The 11,400-nt window shown below is 43.8% G+C and overlaps 1 protein-coding gene across 1 annotated transcript; it reads left to right on the top strand.

Annotated features, from left to right (window-relative positions):
- The first annotated feature begins 671 nt into the window (after nucleotides 1–671).
- Atp6v1g1 (ATPase H+ transporting V1 subunit G1) lies at nucleotides 672–10,024 on the top strand. The gene is made up of 3 exons (XM_003479146.4): nucleotides 672–875; nucleotides 5,982–6,082; nucleotides 9,112–10,024. Exons 1-3 carry the CDS (start codon nucleotides 794–796, stop codon nucleotides 9,283–9,285), a joined length of 357 nt encoding a protein of 118 aa, XP_003479194.3. The 5' UTR covers nucleotides 672–793; the 3' UTR covers nucleotides 9,286–10,024.
- The last annotated feature ends 1,376 nt before the right edge of the window (nucleotides 10,025–11,400 follow it).

Raw genomic sequence — 11,400 nt, 5'->3', positions numbered from 1 at the left:
CATATTTAATCCTAAATCTATCTTTCTTTTCTTTTGGTGATACTGGGCATTGAACCCAGGGTCCCACTCAAGGTGGGCAAATACTCTACCACTGAGGCACACTCCAGCCAGAGTCCCTAACTACTTCCCTTGCCACTTCACTGCCCATGCTGGCATCAAACCAGGGGACTCTGTGACATCCCAGGCTCTTTTTATTCATTAAATTCTGAGACCGCGGCTTGCTAAATTGCTCAGGCATGACTAGGATTTGTAACTTTGTCTCAGCCTCCTTAAATGCTGATATTAGAAGTACGGTGCCTCCACACTCAGCTCAGTTCCTACTTCTAATCTAGGACTCCATCTCTACAGCCGGCAAGGATTCTCCTGAACTGCTCAACAGACTTGAGTGCCAGTGTAAGCTCCACGGAGTAGAAAGTGGTATGGTTTGCCTCCTTGTCTCTGGACACTAACGCGGGCATACTGTAAAATGACGAACCATAAGGAAGGAAACAGGGCTCACAACAACGAAGAGACAGCAGTACACTCTAAAGGACTAGGGTAGACTAGATCCAGAGTTTACAAAAAGACTTGCGCAGGCGCACTGGACTCGCTCCGCTGTTTCCTTCCGCCCCGCTCCCGCGCAGGAGTTACTGGCCTCCTAAACGGTCAGCTGACAACTCTGCGCGGGTCACGTGACGGAGGGCTGGGCGCCTGCGCCCCGCGCAGGCGCAGATCCTGCGTGGCGAGTCAGCTGATTGGCGGTTCTGTGTCTCTGGTTTAGGGTGCTCAATTGGCCTTGTGAGCCGCGGCAGCCATGGCCAGCCAGTCGCAAGGAATCCAGCAGCTGCTGCAAGCCGAGAAGCGGGCCGCGGAGAAGGTGTCCGAGGCTCGCAAGCGTGAGTTTTGGGGCGGCCAGGCGTGGCTGGAGGCTAAGGCGCCTAGGCCGCGGAGGTGGTGGGCAGAGAGACCCGGAAAAGCCCCGGGAACAGGGGATTACAGTGGCGGAGGCTGGCGTGTTAAGAGGAACTCTGCTGCTGAGGCTCTGGAAGGCTCGTGGGTCTCCTGGGAGAAGCGGTGTGGGATTTAGTAGGTCGGGTGTAGCGCGTTCTTTTTGGGGAATGGATGCGTATGAAATGGGCCAGTTCAAAGGGACCTCGTCTGTGTCCCTACACCCCCCCCCCCCGCCAACCCCGTGAAGCTCCAGCCCAGTGAAGGGGCCGCCATCAAGAGGATCAGACTCGAGATCTGGAGCCTCTGTTCGTCCTCGTTCGTTTCGTAACAAGAGACAATGCTTGTGTCCCTTCACTCTGTTCCCGTCATTACCGGCAGTGTTATACAGTGTTATAGTGCAGGGCAACTTTTCTGAAGTTCCTGCAGGAGCCTGACTTGCTAATTCCTTTCACGTATGTATTTTTAAGTGCAGGTAACAAGTGCCAGCGCAGTGCCAGGTGCATCACCATTGTGGTATCCCATGTCCCAGTGAAGGAAGTAGATATTGGATAGGATAATTGTAGGTGGGTGGGAAGGCTGGAGTTGAGAAATACAAGATTGCTAAAGAATGGGACACCTGGGTCCAATCTAGACTGAGGAGTGGATGGAAACCAGTCTTAGTGTCTTCCACATTGTTTTCCTCATTATAGTCAATAATCTGTATGAAATGCACAGATGATGTGGCACCATCTTAGGAAAACGGTGTTGGGTGTCCCCAGAATAAAACTTCAGATTCTTTTAGGGGGAAAGATAATAGGAGATTGAACCTAGGGGTGCTGTACCTGTGTGCTACATAACCTTTTTCAAATTTTATTTATTTTTTAACATTTTGAGACAGGGTCTTGCTAAGTTTCTCAAAAAGGACCCAAATTTGTAATCCTTCCTCAACCACCATAAACGCTGGGATTGCAGGTGGGTGCTACAGCACTTGGTCACAGTGAGTTGGACGAAGCTTTGTTGCATCACCATTTTGCTTTTTTTTTGGTGGTGGTACTGGATATTGAACCTTTGTTGTTGGCACTGAGCTGCATCCCCGGCTCTTTTTACCTTTTTTTGGTCTTTTTGAGATGGGATCTTGCTATGCAGTTCAGATCGGCCTTGAACTCATTTTGTAGCCCAGGCTGGTCTTGAACTCATAACAATCCTCTTGCCTCAACCTTCCGAGTATTGGAATTACAGGCATGCACCACCACACCTGGCTGTTTTTACTTTTTGAGACGGGGGTTGGTAAGCTACCCAGAATGGGCTCGAATTTGGGATCCTCCTGCCAGCCTGCCAGAGTGGTGTGGGATTATAGGCAAGTGACACTACTCACAGTTTACACTTTTGAATTTGATCTGCTCTCATTTATGAACTCTCCAGTCATACTGAATTGTGATTTCTCAAAAGTAACTTCATTTATTTTCCAGGGCCAGCCTTTACATCCCATTTCTTTGGGTTGGAAAGACCTTTTCTTACATACCTCCTCTTGGTTCTTTAACCCAACTTTTCAGACCTCAAGGTTAGGCAGTACTTCTCCCAAGAATCCTTTCCTCATTCATTATCCTGCCCTCAGACTAGGTTAGGTATTCCTCCTTAGTGCTCATTTCTGTCATTATAGTATAATAGCTTGCCTATCTATATGTCTTACTCAACGAGTTTAGGCTACTGGAAACAGGTAGGTTTCTAATTTATATGTCCGGTGTTCCATCGGATGAGAAAGATGTTTTTATCCTTATTTTTACAGGTGGGAAAACGAAGCTTAGGAGGGATGATTTGACCAGACCTGGGAATCAGTAGTTGTGATTTAGAGACCTCTTTTTCTATGCTGGGGTAAAATACCAGGAGAATTCTTGGTGTTTCTTCTCGAATAATACTTGTGTGTTGCTTAGAGTTTAGCTTAGAGTTTGATCCCTGTGATTTAGCTTAGAGCTTGATCCCTGGTACAAACACACACACACACACAAAAGACTTGTGTATCTTCAGGTAGATTTCAAACATGGCTCTGAGAATGGTTGTAATACTCTTTTATTTCCAACAAAAAGCATTCTTCCAAGGTGTTGGGGATAAGGAGAAGGCTTTTCTTTCTGCTCTGGTGACTAGAAGATTCTGTATTCTTTGTAGAATGTTTCCAGTCATAACCTTGATACAGTAATTCCTGAATCACTTCTTAGAATTTTTCCAGTGATGACTCACAATGGCAAGCTGTTGGAAAGGATGTGAGACTGTATGAGGGAAGTGCAGTAGCAGGTACTTGCACGATAGTGAGAATAACTTGAGTTCCTTGAAAGTCATCTTTCACAGCTTCCTTTTCCTTGTGGCTGTTAATTATTTGTGGAATGAGTTTGTTTTAAAGGGATTATTAGCTTATGGCGAATGCACATTTCAGGGCTTTCAGTATTTGGGAGGACAGTATTCCAATGAGCTACAGTTTGAAAAAAAATTGTAATTATGGTTGATTTGCCTAGTAGGAATTGAGAAGAGGGTACATGGTGTGATACAATGGTGAAACCCAAATTTTTCATTAAACTAGTGCATTGCACCTTGAAGGAAAAAAGTGGGCATTGTGGTACATCCATGTAATCCTAGCACTTTGAGAGGCTGAGGCAGGAGGATTGAGCCCAAGGCCAGCTTGGGGAATTCAATGACTTAATGAGAACCTGTGTCAAAATGCAAGACAAAGTCAAAAAGGACTGGCAATATAGCTCAATGTTGAGGCCCTGAGTTCATTCCCAAGTACTGCCAAAAAGTACTAGGGTTTATTTTATGGGCATGCAACAAAGCATTAGCTCCCATTTGTAAGGCTCAAGAAAAACTAGTAGAAATGCAAGGGCTGAGCTCAGTAATAGAGTACTGGCTTACTTAGGTTGTGCAAGACTGAGGGTTCAGTCGCAAGCATTGCACAGAAACATTTCTCTGTGTGATTTTCTGTTCAAATACGTTTTAGTTTTCAGAAAAACATCAAAATTTTACTTTGAAGATGTTTGCCGAAAGGTAGCAGCGCTGTTACCTGGAGTGATTCAGGGAGTTGTGAGTTAGGAGTGATGAGATTTGAAATTATGTGGGCTGTTGCAAAGGATTTTTACTGAATATTGTTTGTAGATTGTTGGTTTGGAAAATATCTTTGGCTTTGAAATATTGACAAAAAGCTGAAGGGGAAAGATAACGTGAAGGATTGGGGTGCAAGAGGACTGAAGGTCCTCAGTAGTAGTATAGTAAATACACTTGTACAAGTAGATCTTGGGGTGTTTAGGGGGAGATTTGTCATCTTAGTTCTCTCTCTTTGCTGGGACAAAATACCGGACACCCAAAATGAAGGAAGGAAAGGATTATTTAGCTCACAGTTTTTGGAGGTTTCAGTCCATAATCAGTTGGCTGCAAGGCAGGGTGGTGTGGCAGGCAACACTTCAAGGTGGCAGAAGACAGCAAGAGCAAAAAGGGTAGAGCACAGTCTCATATCCTCCCTTATATTGTAAACAGACTACCACCCCCATGGCCGGGGTAGTACTCCCACTTCTGGGTGCCTTCCTCTTGCAGGGGCTGAGGATATTTACAAAGTAAGGGGCCTGGCTCCCTGCTAAGTGTTTTTAGTTAGACTTCTAAACATCTCAAGTTTACACAGAGTACTGGCCATTACTGCCTGTTAATTGTTTTAGACTGGCCACATGAAATGTTCATGTCTTTACAGGTTCAAACTTTTCTTATCTTGAAGTGGAAGATTAAATTCAGTTTTTCTTTTTGCCCTTGTACTCGCAGTTTAACGCAGGACTTTGTGTTGTAGCACTGAGTTATACCCTTAATGCCCTTTTTACAACTGCCCAGTCTGGCCTCTAACTTCTGTCTCCCAAGAGCTGGGATTACAGGCATGTACCATCTTGCTAGGTTTAAATTCAGTTTCACTTACCTACATGGGTTAAATGGACTGGATAGCTTATGTATAATCATGTACAACAAAGTTTAGTTTTATTTACAAGGTGTTTTTTGCTGTGCATTCAGTGAAAACTTGGGATAATGATCTAGCCCCCCACCTGGTGTCTGTGCGCGCTCGTTCTACCGGACCTGGAACTCGTGGCCTGTGCATGCTAGGCAGATGCTCTTCCACTGTGCTACCTCCCCCTCCCTCTTTCCGTTCTCCTTGGGTCTCCATGGAGCTTGGTGAGCAGAGATGCAAAGCAGCGAGTCTGTATTGGCTAGACTTGTGGTCAGTTTCTATGCAGGCTCTGCCAGAGCCTAGAGATCTTTTCCAGCTGTGTGTTACACTGTTCTTTTGCTCTTTTCTGGAAACCAGACCCAGATCTCCTCACCTCTCAGTCACTGTTTTATTTACTTCTTGTCTGAAGTGTGGGTTTTAAGTTTCCAATATTGCATCATCTGTTTTGTTAGTTACATTTTAGAGTTGCATCCCTTGGGAGCACATTAGGGTCCTTGCTAGTCTCCTGAGCAGAGCTCTGGTCATCAGCCGCAGCACTCTTAGGTGTGTTTATTTCTTGGGAAGAGGAAGAGTACCCTAGATGGCTGTTCCTCATGTTATGTTGGTTCTTTTAAAATTTCAAAACAGTCTTGCTGGGTTGCTGAGCCGGTGTTGATGCTGTCACCTTGCCTTACCCTCCTGAGTGCTAGGGTTATAGGTTTGTACTACCTTGCCTGTTGAAGTTGGCTTCTCATAGTTGAGGTTGAGTGAATACTCTGACACATTCCGCAATTTTTTTCATCATTTTTATGGGCTGTAGCTACAGAAACCAGGCCTTTTTGTTTTTCTTCTCTGTGATGCTGCAGATTAAACTCTGGGCTCACACATGCTAAGCAAGTACTCCACTGGTGAGCTGCGAAGGCATTGCTTTTTATCACTCCTTACAGCCTGTAGAGGCAGAAACCTCTACCTTTAGCTCTGAATTCCCTTTTTATTTTGTATTTTACGATCACATCTTAAATATTTTTCTTTATTGTTAAAATTCACCATCTTAGTGTCTGCTGACTTTTCTGCACGTCTTTTAACCACTTCCTGATGATAGCCCTCTCTCGTTTGAAAACAGGAAAGAACCGAAGACTGAAGCAGGCCAAAGAAGAAGCTCAGGCTGAGATTGAACAGTACCGCCTGCAGAGGGAGAAAGAGTTCAAGGCTAAGGAAGCTGCGGTAGGACCTGTTTGTTTTATTGATTTCATTTTCTGAGCAACACACACACACACACACACACACACACACACACTATCCGGCATAGTTTAGAGATTCTGATTCTGGAAGTTCTGAAAGTTGGATTATTGTATTATTTGTATGTGGTGCTAGAGACTAAGCCTCACATGCTAGCAAGTGCTGAGTACCACAAAGCTACACTCTCCCTTAGTTGCTGGTTATTACCTTCTTTGTTGGAGGCTTAAGCTGGGTTTCTTTAAGATGATCAGTTTTTATTTACTTATTTACTGATATCGCATCCTAGTCTCTGTGTACTCATTTAACGAATAATCCTTTAGACTGTTAACGTGTACCTGTGCTGTGTATGCACAGTGCTGGAGGGTCAGCTGAGGGCAGAAAGAGACATGGTCGTTGCCCTTGTGGAGGTGCTTAAAGTCTGGGACTCAGTAACAGAATGCATGTCATGCCCACTCACAACTGAGAAGTGCCGGGACGGCTGTAAGCTTAGATAAGACAGAGCCCACTCCAGTAGAGTGTGCAGAGAAACATTTGTCACAGTGTAGGTGCTACGGGGCACATGGTAGTGGTACAGAAGCAGATCTCAGCAGTGCAGAGGGTGCAGGGAAACTTCTGGAAAGGCCAGGAAAGGAGGGAGCCTTCCTAGGGAAAGGAAACACTGTTCAAACTGGAATAATTTATTACCCACATAATTAGAAACCCAAGTGGAAGACAAAAGCTTATCTTGATTCAGAAGCCTAAGTAATGCCGTCAAGACTGTTCTATCTCTCAGCTCTGCGTTTGGTTTTATGTCCTGCAGTAGTTTTAGGCACATACCCTGGTCCCCAGCGCTGCTCCAGTGATTGCTACCCATGTTTCCTTCCTAGCATCAAGTAGCAAAGGTTTCGATCATCATTGCACTGCAGGATCACGGAGCCTTGAAAACTGAAGGTGTTTCTCTGCGGTCAGTACTGCTGGCAGACTACACACCTGTTACTCTTGGGCCAAGGCAGCCGTTTCCTGCTCTCTGCCGTAGTTGCCAGTAGAGGTGGTGGCAGTGTTGTACTGTAAAGCACATGTGCTGAGGTGTTGCTTCCTAGCACTGTTCCTTGGTGACCTCTTCAGTTTTGAGACCACTTACTGGGGCTTGGCATAGATTATATTCCTAAAACAGAGCTAGTGGGGCTTTTCTCTCCCCTTCCTCAGAGTTTTATGTATAAACGTTTGAGGTAGCATCTGAGCTGTTATGAAATGCTCAGGGTAGTCCAGTGTGTGTGGTGAACAGTGATGATAAAGTGTGAAGAGCCCACTCAACTCTGGGCTCACATTTGAATCTTTGCGTGTTCATGTTGCTCTAATCTGTAAAATGCGGAGGGACAGCCTCCTGCCTTTTGTGAGGATCAGGTAATGTGCAAGACTGCTTCGAGAGCTAACATGTTTCCAAATACAAAGGGACATTTTTAGCATATGTGAATATGTGTGTTGATGTTAATACAACAAGGCACAAACGGGTTAAGCAATAAGAAAAATAAAAAATGTGAAAAATTAATTCTTCCAGAACTTGATTGGTCAAGTTCTCATGAGGTGAGCATGGCATTAACAAAAGCCAGCCAGACATGAACACAATAGAAGGTAAAAGGGAATTCGTGAATCAGGGCTTGTTAATTTGTGAATGGAAAAGGGATAGAAAAGGTGTGCAGTAAAGAGTTCAAAAAAGAGAAGTGGTTAAAAGGAAAAAAAAGCTGCAGTGAATAGTTTCCCTCTCATCTAGACTTGCAATTCTTTCCAGGGCCAGTCATTTTTGTTTCCTGTGCATTCTCCTGGAAGTATTTGAAGGCACAGATACATTCTCTATTTGTGAATCTGCTGAATTTAAAAGAATTAAAATATTAACCATTAATGATGAAATTCCTTATATATTCCTATAGAATTGTATTTTTCTTACTGATTTTATTTTATTTTTTCTTTCTTTCTGGGACAGTAGAAGACATTGAACTCTGGGCCTTCCTACTAAGCTGCATCCTCAGCCATTTTAAAAGTTTTCTATTTTGAGACCGGGTCTCACCGAGTCACTACACTGCCCCACTTGGGTTTGAAGTTGCAGTCCTCTTGCTTTGGCCACCCAGAGTGCTGGAATACAAGTGTGTTTTGTTTGTTTTTTTAAATACCATGTATAGTATCTTCTCACTTTTAAAGTCACACCAAATAGGGGCCAGGGTTTTAGCTCAGCAGCATAAGTGCCTGCCTGCCTGCCAAGTACTAGGTTGTGAGTTCGATTCCTGGTACCAAAAAAAAAAAGCACACTAAAATGTATAAATACTAACCACACTGATACATTGTATATCTTGCGCCTCCCTCTTAACTGCATATTTTATGGTTTAATTTATATTGCTGAGCAGTTTTTCTTGTTAAGATACTGGGGATTGAACCCAGGACTCTGCACTGAACTACATCCCTAGTCCTTTCTTAATTTCTTAAATGGTTGAGGGAGGCTCTCACTAAGTGGATAAGTTGCCCACACTGTCTCAAATTTGTGACCCAGCATCCCAGAGTGCTGGGACTAGGTGTGTTCTTTTGCACCTGGCTCAGGATATCCTTCTGTATGAGAGATTATGTAATTTGTTTAACCAGCCCTCAGTTTTTGAATTCCTGGGCTCGAGCCATCCTCTTGCCTTATCCTTCCCAGTAGCTGCAGTTACAGGTGTGTGCCACTGTGCTGGTAGCTGCTGAATTGTTAGACTGATACCAGTCTTCGGTTAAAGCTGACCATTTGATTCTAGAGTGGTGTGTCTCTGGGGTACTTTTCTAGTAGGGGACTGCTGTGCACTTTACATGAAGATGCATTTGGCCCCGTTAACTTTGGGAATGCATCTCTGTTCACGTGGCCCTTGGTCACAAGATGACATCGTCTGTTACTGATTGGTTGTTACTGATGAACTTGGGAGTCTCCAAACTCAACGACTTGCTTGCTGAATGTTCCTGGCTAACAGGAGCATCTTTCTGATGCTTCCTGGGTCTTCTCTCCCCCACTGCAGGCCTTAGGATCCCATGGCAGTTGCAGCAGTGAAGTGGAGAAGGAGACCCAGGAGAAGATGGCTGTCCTGCAGCACTACTTCCAGCAGAACAGGGAGGAGGTCCTGGACAACCTCCTGGCCTTCGTCTGCGACATCCGGCCAGAGATCCATGAAAACTACCGCATCAATGGATAAAAGAAAGAAGTACCCACTTCGTGGATTGGCATTGCAGAGGCTCTCATGGAATATGAAGCTTTAGCAAAGTTGATTTCTCCTCTTAAGAAATGCATTAAATTATTTCTTACATTGTATAATAGTTCCTTTCTCCTTTGGAGAGTACCTTATCTTGCTTCTTTGGACAAACATGTACCTTTTCCAAAGATTTCATCTTTTACCTCATATTTCTTAGAAATGTAATGAGTATATGTTGTCTATTTTCCTGTACCTTTTAGCTCAAGCAACATGTATATCAGTATTGACTTTTTCTTTCTTAGATTTAGTAGGAAAAAAGAAAAAACAATTCTTTAAAGAAAGGAGGGAATAAATAACTTGTTTCCCTTACACTTTCTTCAAGGTCAGGAGCTTTATCTATGAAAAAGTAGTAAATAGTTATCTGTAACTTGTGTGAAGCAGCAGCCAGCCTTAAAGTAGTATATTCTGAGGAAGGATTAGAACAGTGAATATGAATATACTTCCTTGGGCTGCACTTAGGTTTTTTTAACCAAAATTACTAGCTGAGCGGGGCGTGGTGGTGCATGCCTGTAATCCCAGCACTCTGGAGGCTGAGTGAGGCCAGAGGATCACTAGTTTGAGGTCAGCCTGAGCTACACAAAAGAAAACAAAACAATTTACTAGATGATAGGACTCCAGAACTTGTTACTTCTTGTTATTTGGTGTTATCATTTCCAAGTAAAAGTAAAGACTTTGTCATCCATTTTTATCCCTCTGGTTCATTCTTTTTGATACTGCAAAGTGTACTTTGATCAAATGTTCTACAGAATTTCACTTAGGAAATTGTATGTGTCACATTTGCATACATCAGAAAATGTTCAAGCGGTGCATTTTAGGGGGAAGGAAATGGCTTGTGATATCACTGTTTTTGAAAAACTGCAAGCTACCAGACAGTGATGTCTTTCTCTAGAGCACCTTGTGACAAGGAGCCTGCTAGAGGCCCAAGGGGAGGCTATCTGGGGGGGGGGGGCACTGTCTTTAGTGTCTTTATACTTCACTCCTAGGTGTAAGTGCCCTGTGGGTCTTGTAGACTGACAGTCTTTCCTTTGTTGCAGAATTCATTTCTGGTAGGTAAAAAGCATTGAAAAAGAACATTAGGGGTTTTCCTAGCTTGTTGTGAAATGGTATGAAACAAGTACATAATGTTTTTTTTTAAACTCCTGTATTGTCTCAGGGTGGTCTGATCTTAGGCCACTTATGTCTCTGGTTACTATTTCACTTCTGTTCCTTTTTATAGTTGAAGGCTTGTTTTGTACAGTTAAACACTGCAGATGTGCAGCTCCACTAGAGCTGCCTGTGCAGCTCAGCAGTGCTGTCCCAAGTGCGGAAATCCCGTTCTGTGCTCCCTTGATCTCCAGTGCAGTTTGTGAATGCTGGCCACTCCTTCCTTGGACCTCTTTGCTTCCTCTGCATGGATGCACTTTTTCTTTCGGTGGTTCTCTTTGTTCCTCTGCCTTTCTCAGTGTCTTGTTGGACTTTACATTCCTTGGTCAGATCATCTTCATTTCATAGCTTTTAGTACCATCTGTATTAATTGCAATTTGTATTTCCAGCCCAACTCTTGGATTGGTTATTTGATTCCCCCCCACCCCCCACCCCGAACTGGGGAGTGAACCAGAGCCAGGACACTGAGTTACATCCTAGCCCTTACTTTTTATTTTGCAACAATCTCATTAAGTTAGTAAGTTACCCAGGCTGGCCTCAAGCTTTTGATCCTTCTGCCTCAGCCTCCCAGAGTGCTGGTATTACACACATGTGCTACCTCACCTGGCTGCTGGCCTGATGAATATCTGGCCTGATCTGCTCTGTGGGCCTAATGAATATCTCCATCCTCTCCTGTCCCAAACGCTATGCAGTTTTTGTTCACTATTTGTTTTTAGTATGGTAAACGTTGGTAGTACCTAACCTTAACATACTGCCTATACAAATATCCCAAACTAGAGGAACATGAAACAGTATCTTCATTCATTTAGAGCTACTTTTTAAAAATTGTGCTGAGAATAGAACCCATGGCCTTGTACGGCCAGTCAAGTGCTCTGTCATGGGTCCCTATTCCAACCTTTAAGAAAAAATTTTTTT

Source organism: Cavia porcellus, unplaced genomic scaffold (assembly GCF_034190915.1).
Source record: "Cavia porcellus strain 051 isolate PalLab524CR breed Dunkin Hartley unplaced genomic scaffold, mCavPor4.1 scaffold_1, whole genome shotgun sequence".
NCBI classification, from domain to species: domain Eukaryota; kingdom Metazoa; phylum Chordata; class Mammalia; order Rodentia; family Caviidae; genus Cavia; species Cavia porcellus.
This window is presented reverse-complemented; position numbering and strand designations above follow the sequence as displayed.

Coding starts and splice junctions, on each gene's coding strand:
- Atp6v1g1 (XM_003479146.4), top strand. CDS start 794: ATGGCCAGCCAGTCGCAAGGAATCCAGCAGCTGCTGCAAGCCGAGAAG. Junction 876..5,981: donor GGTGTCCGAGGCTCGCAAGC/GTGAGTTTTGGG, acceptor GTTTGAAAACAG/GAAAGAACCGAAGACTGAAG. Junction 6,083..9,111: donor TCAAGGCTAAGGAAGCTGCG/GTAGGACCTGTT, acceptor CCCCCACTGCAG/GCCTTAGGATCCCATGGCAG.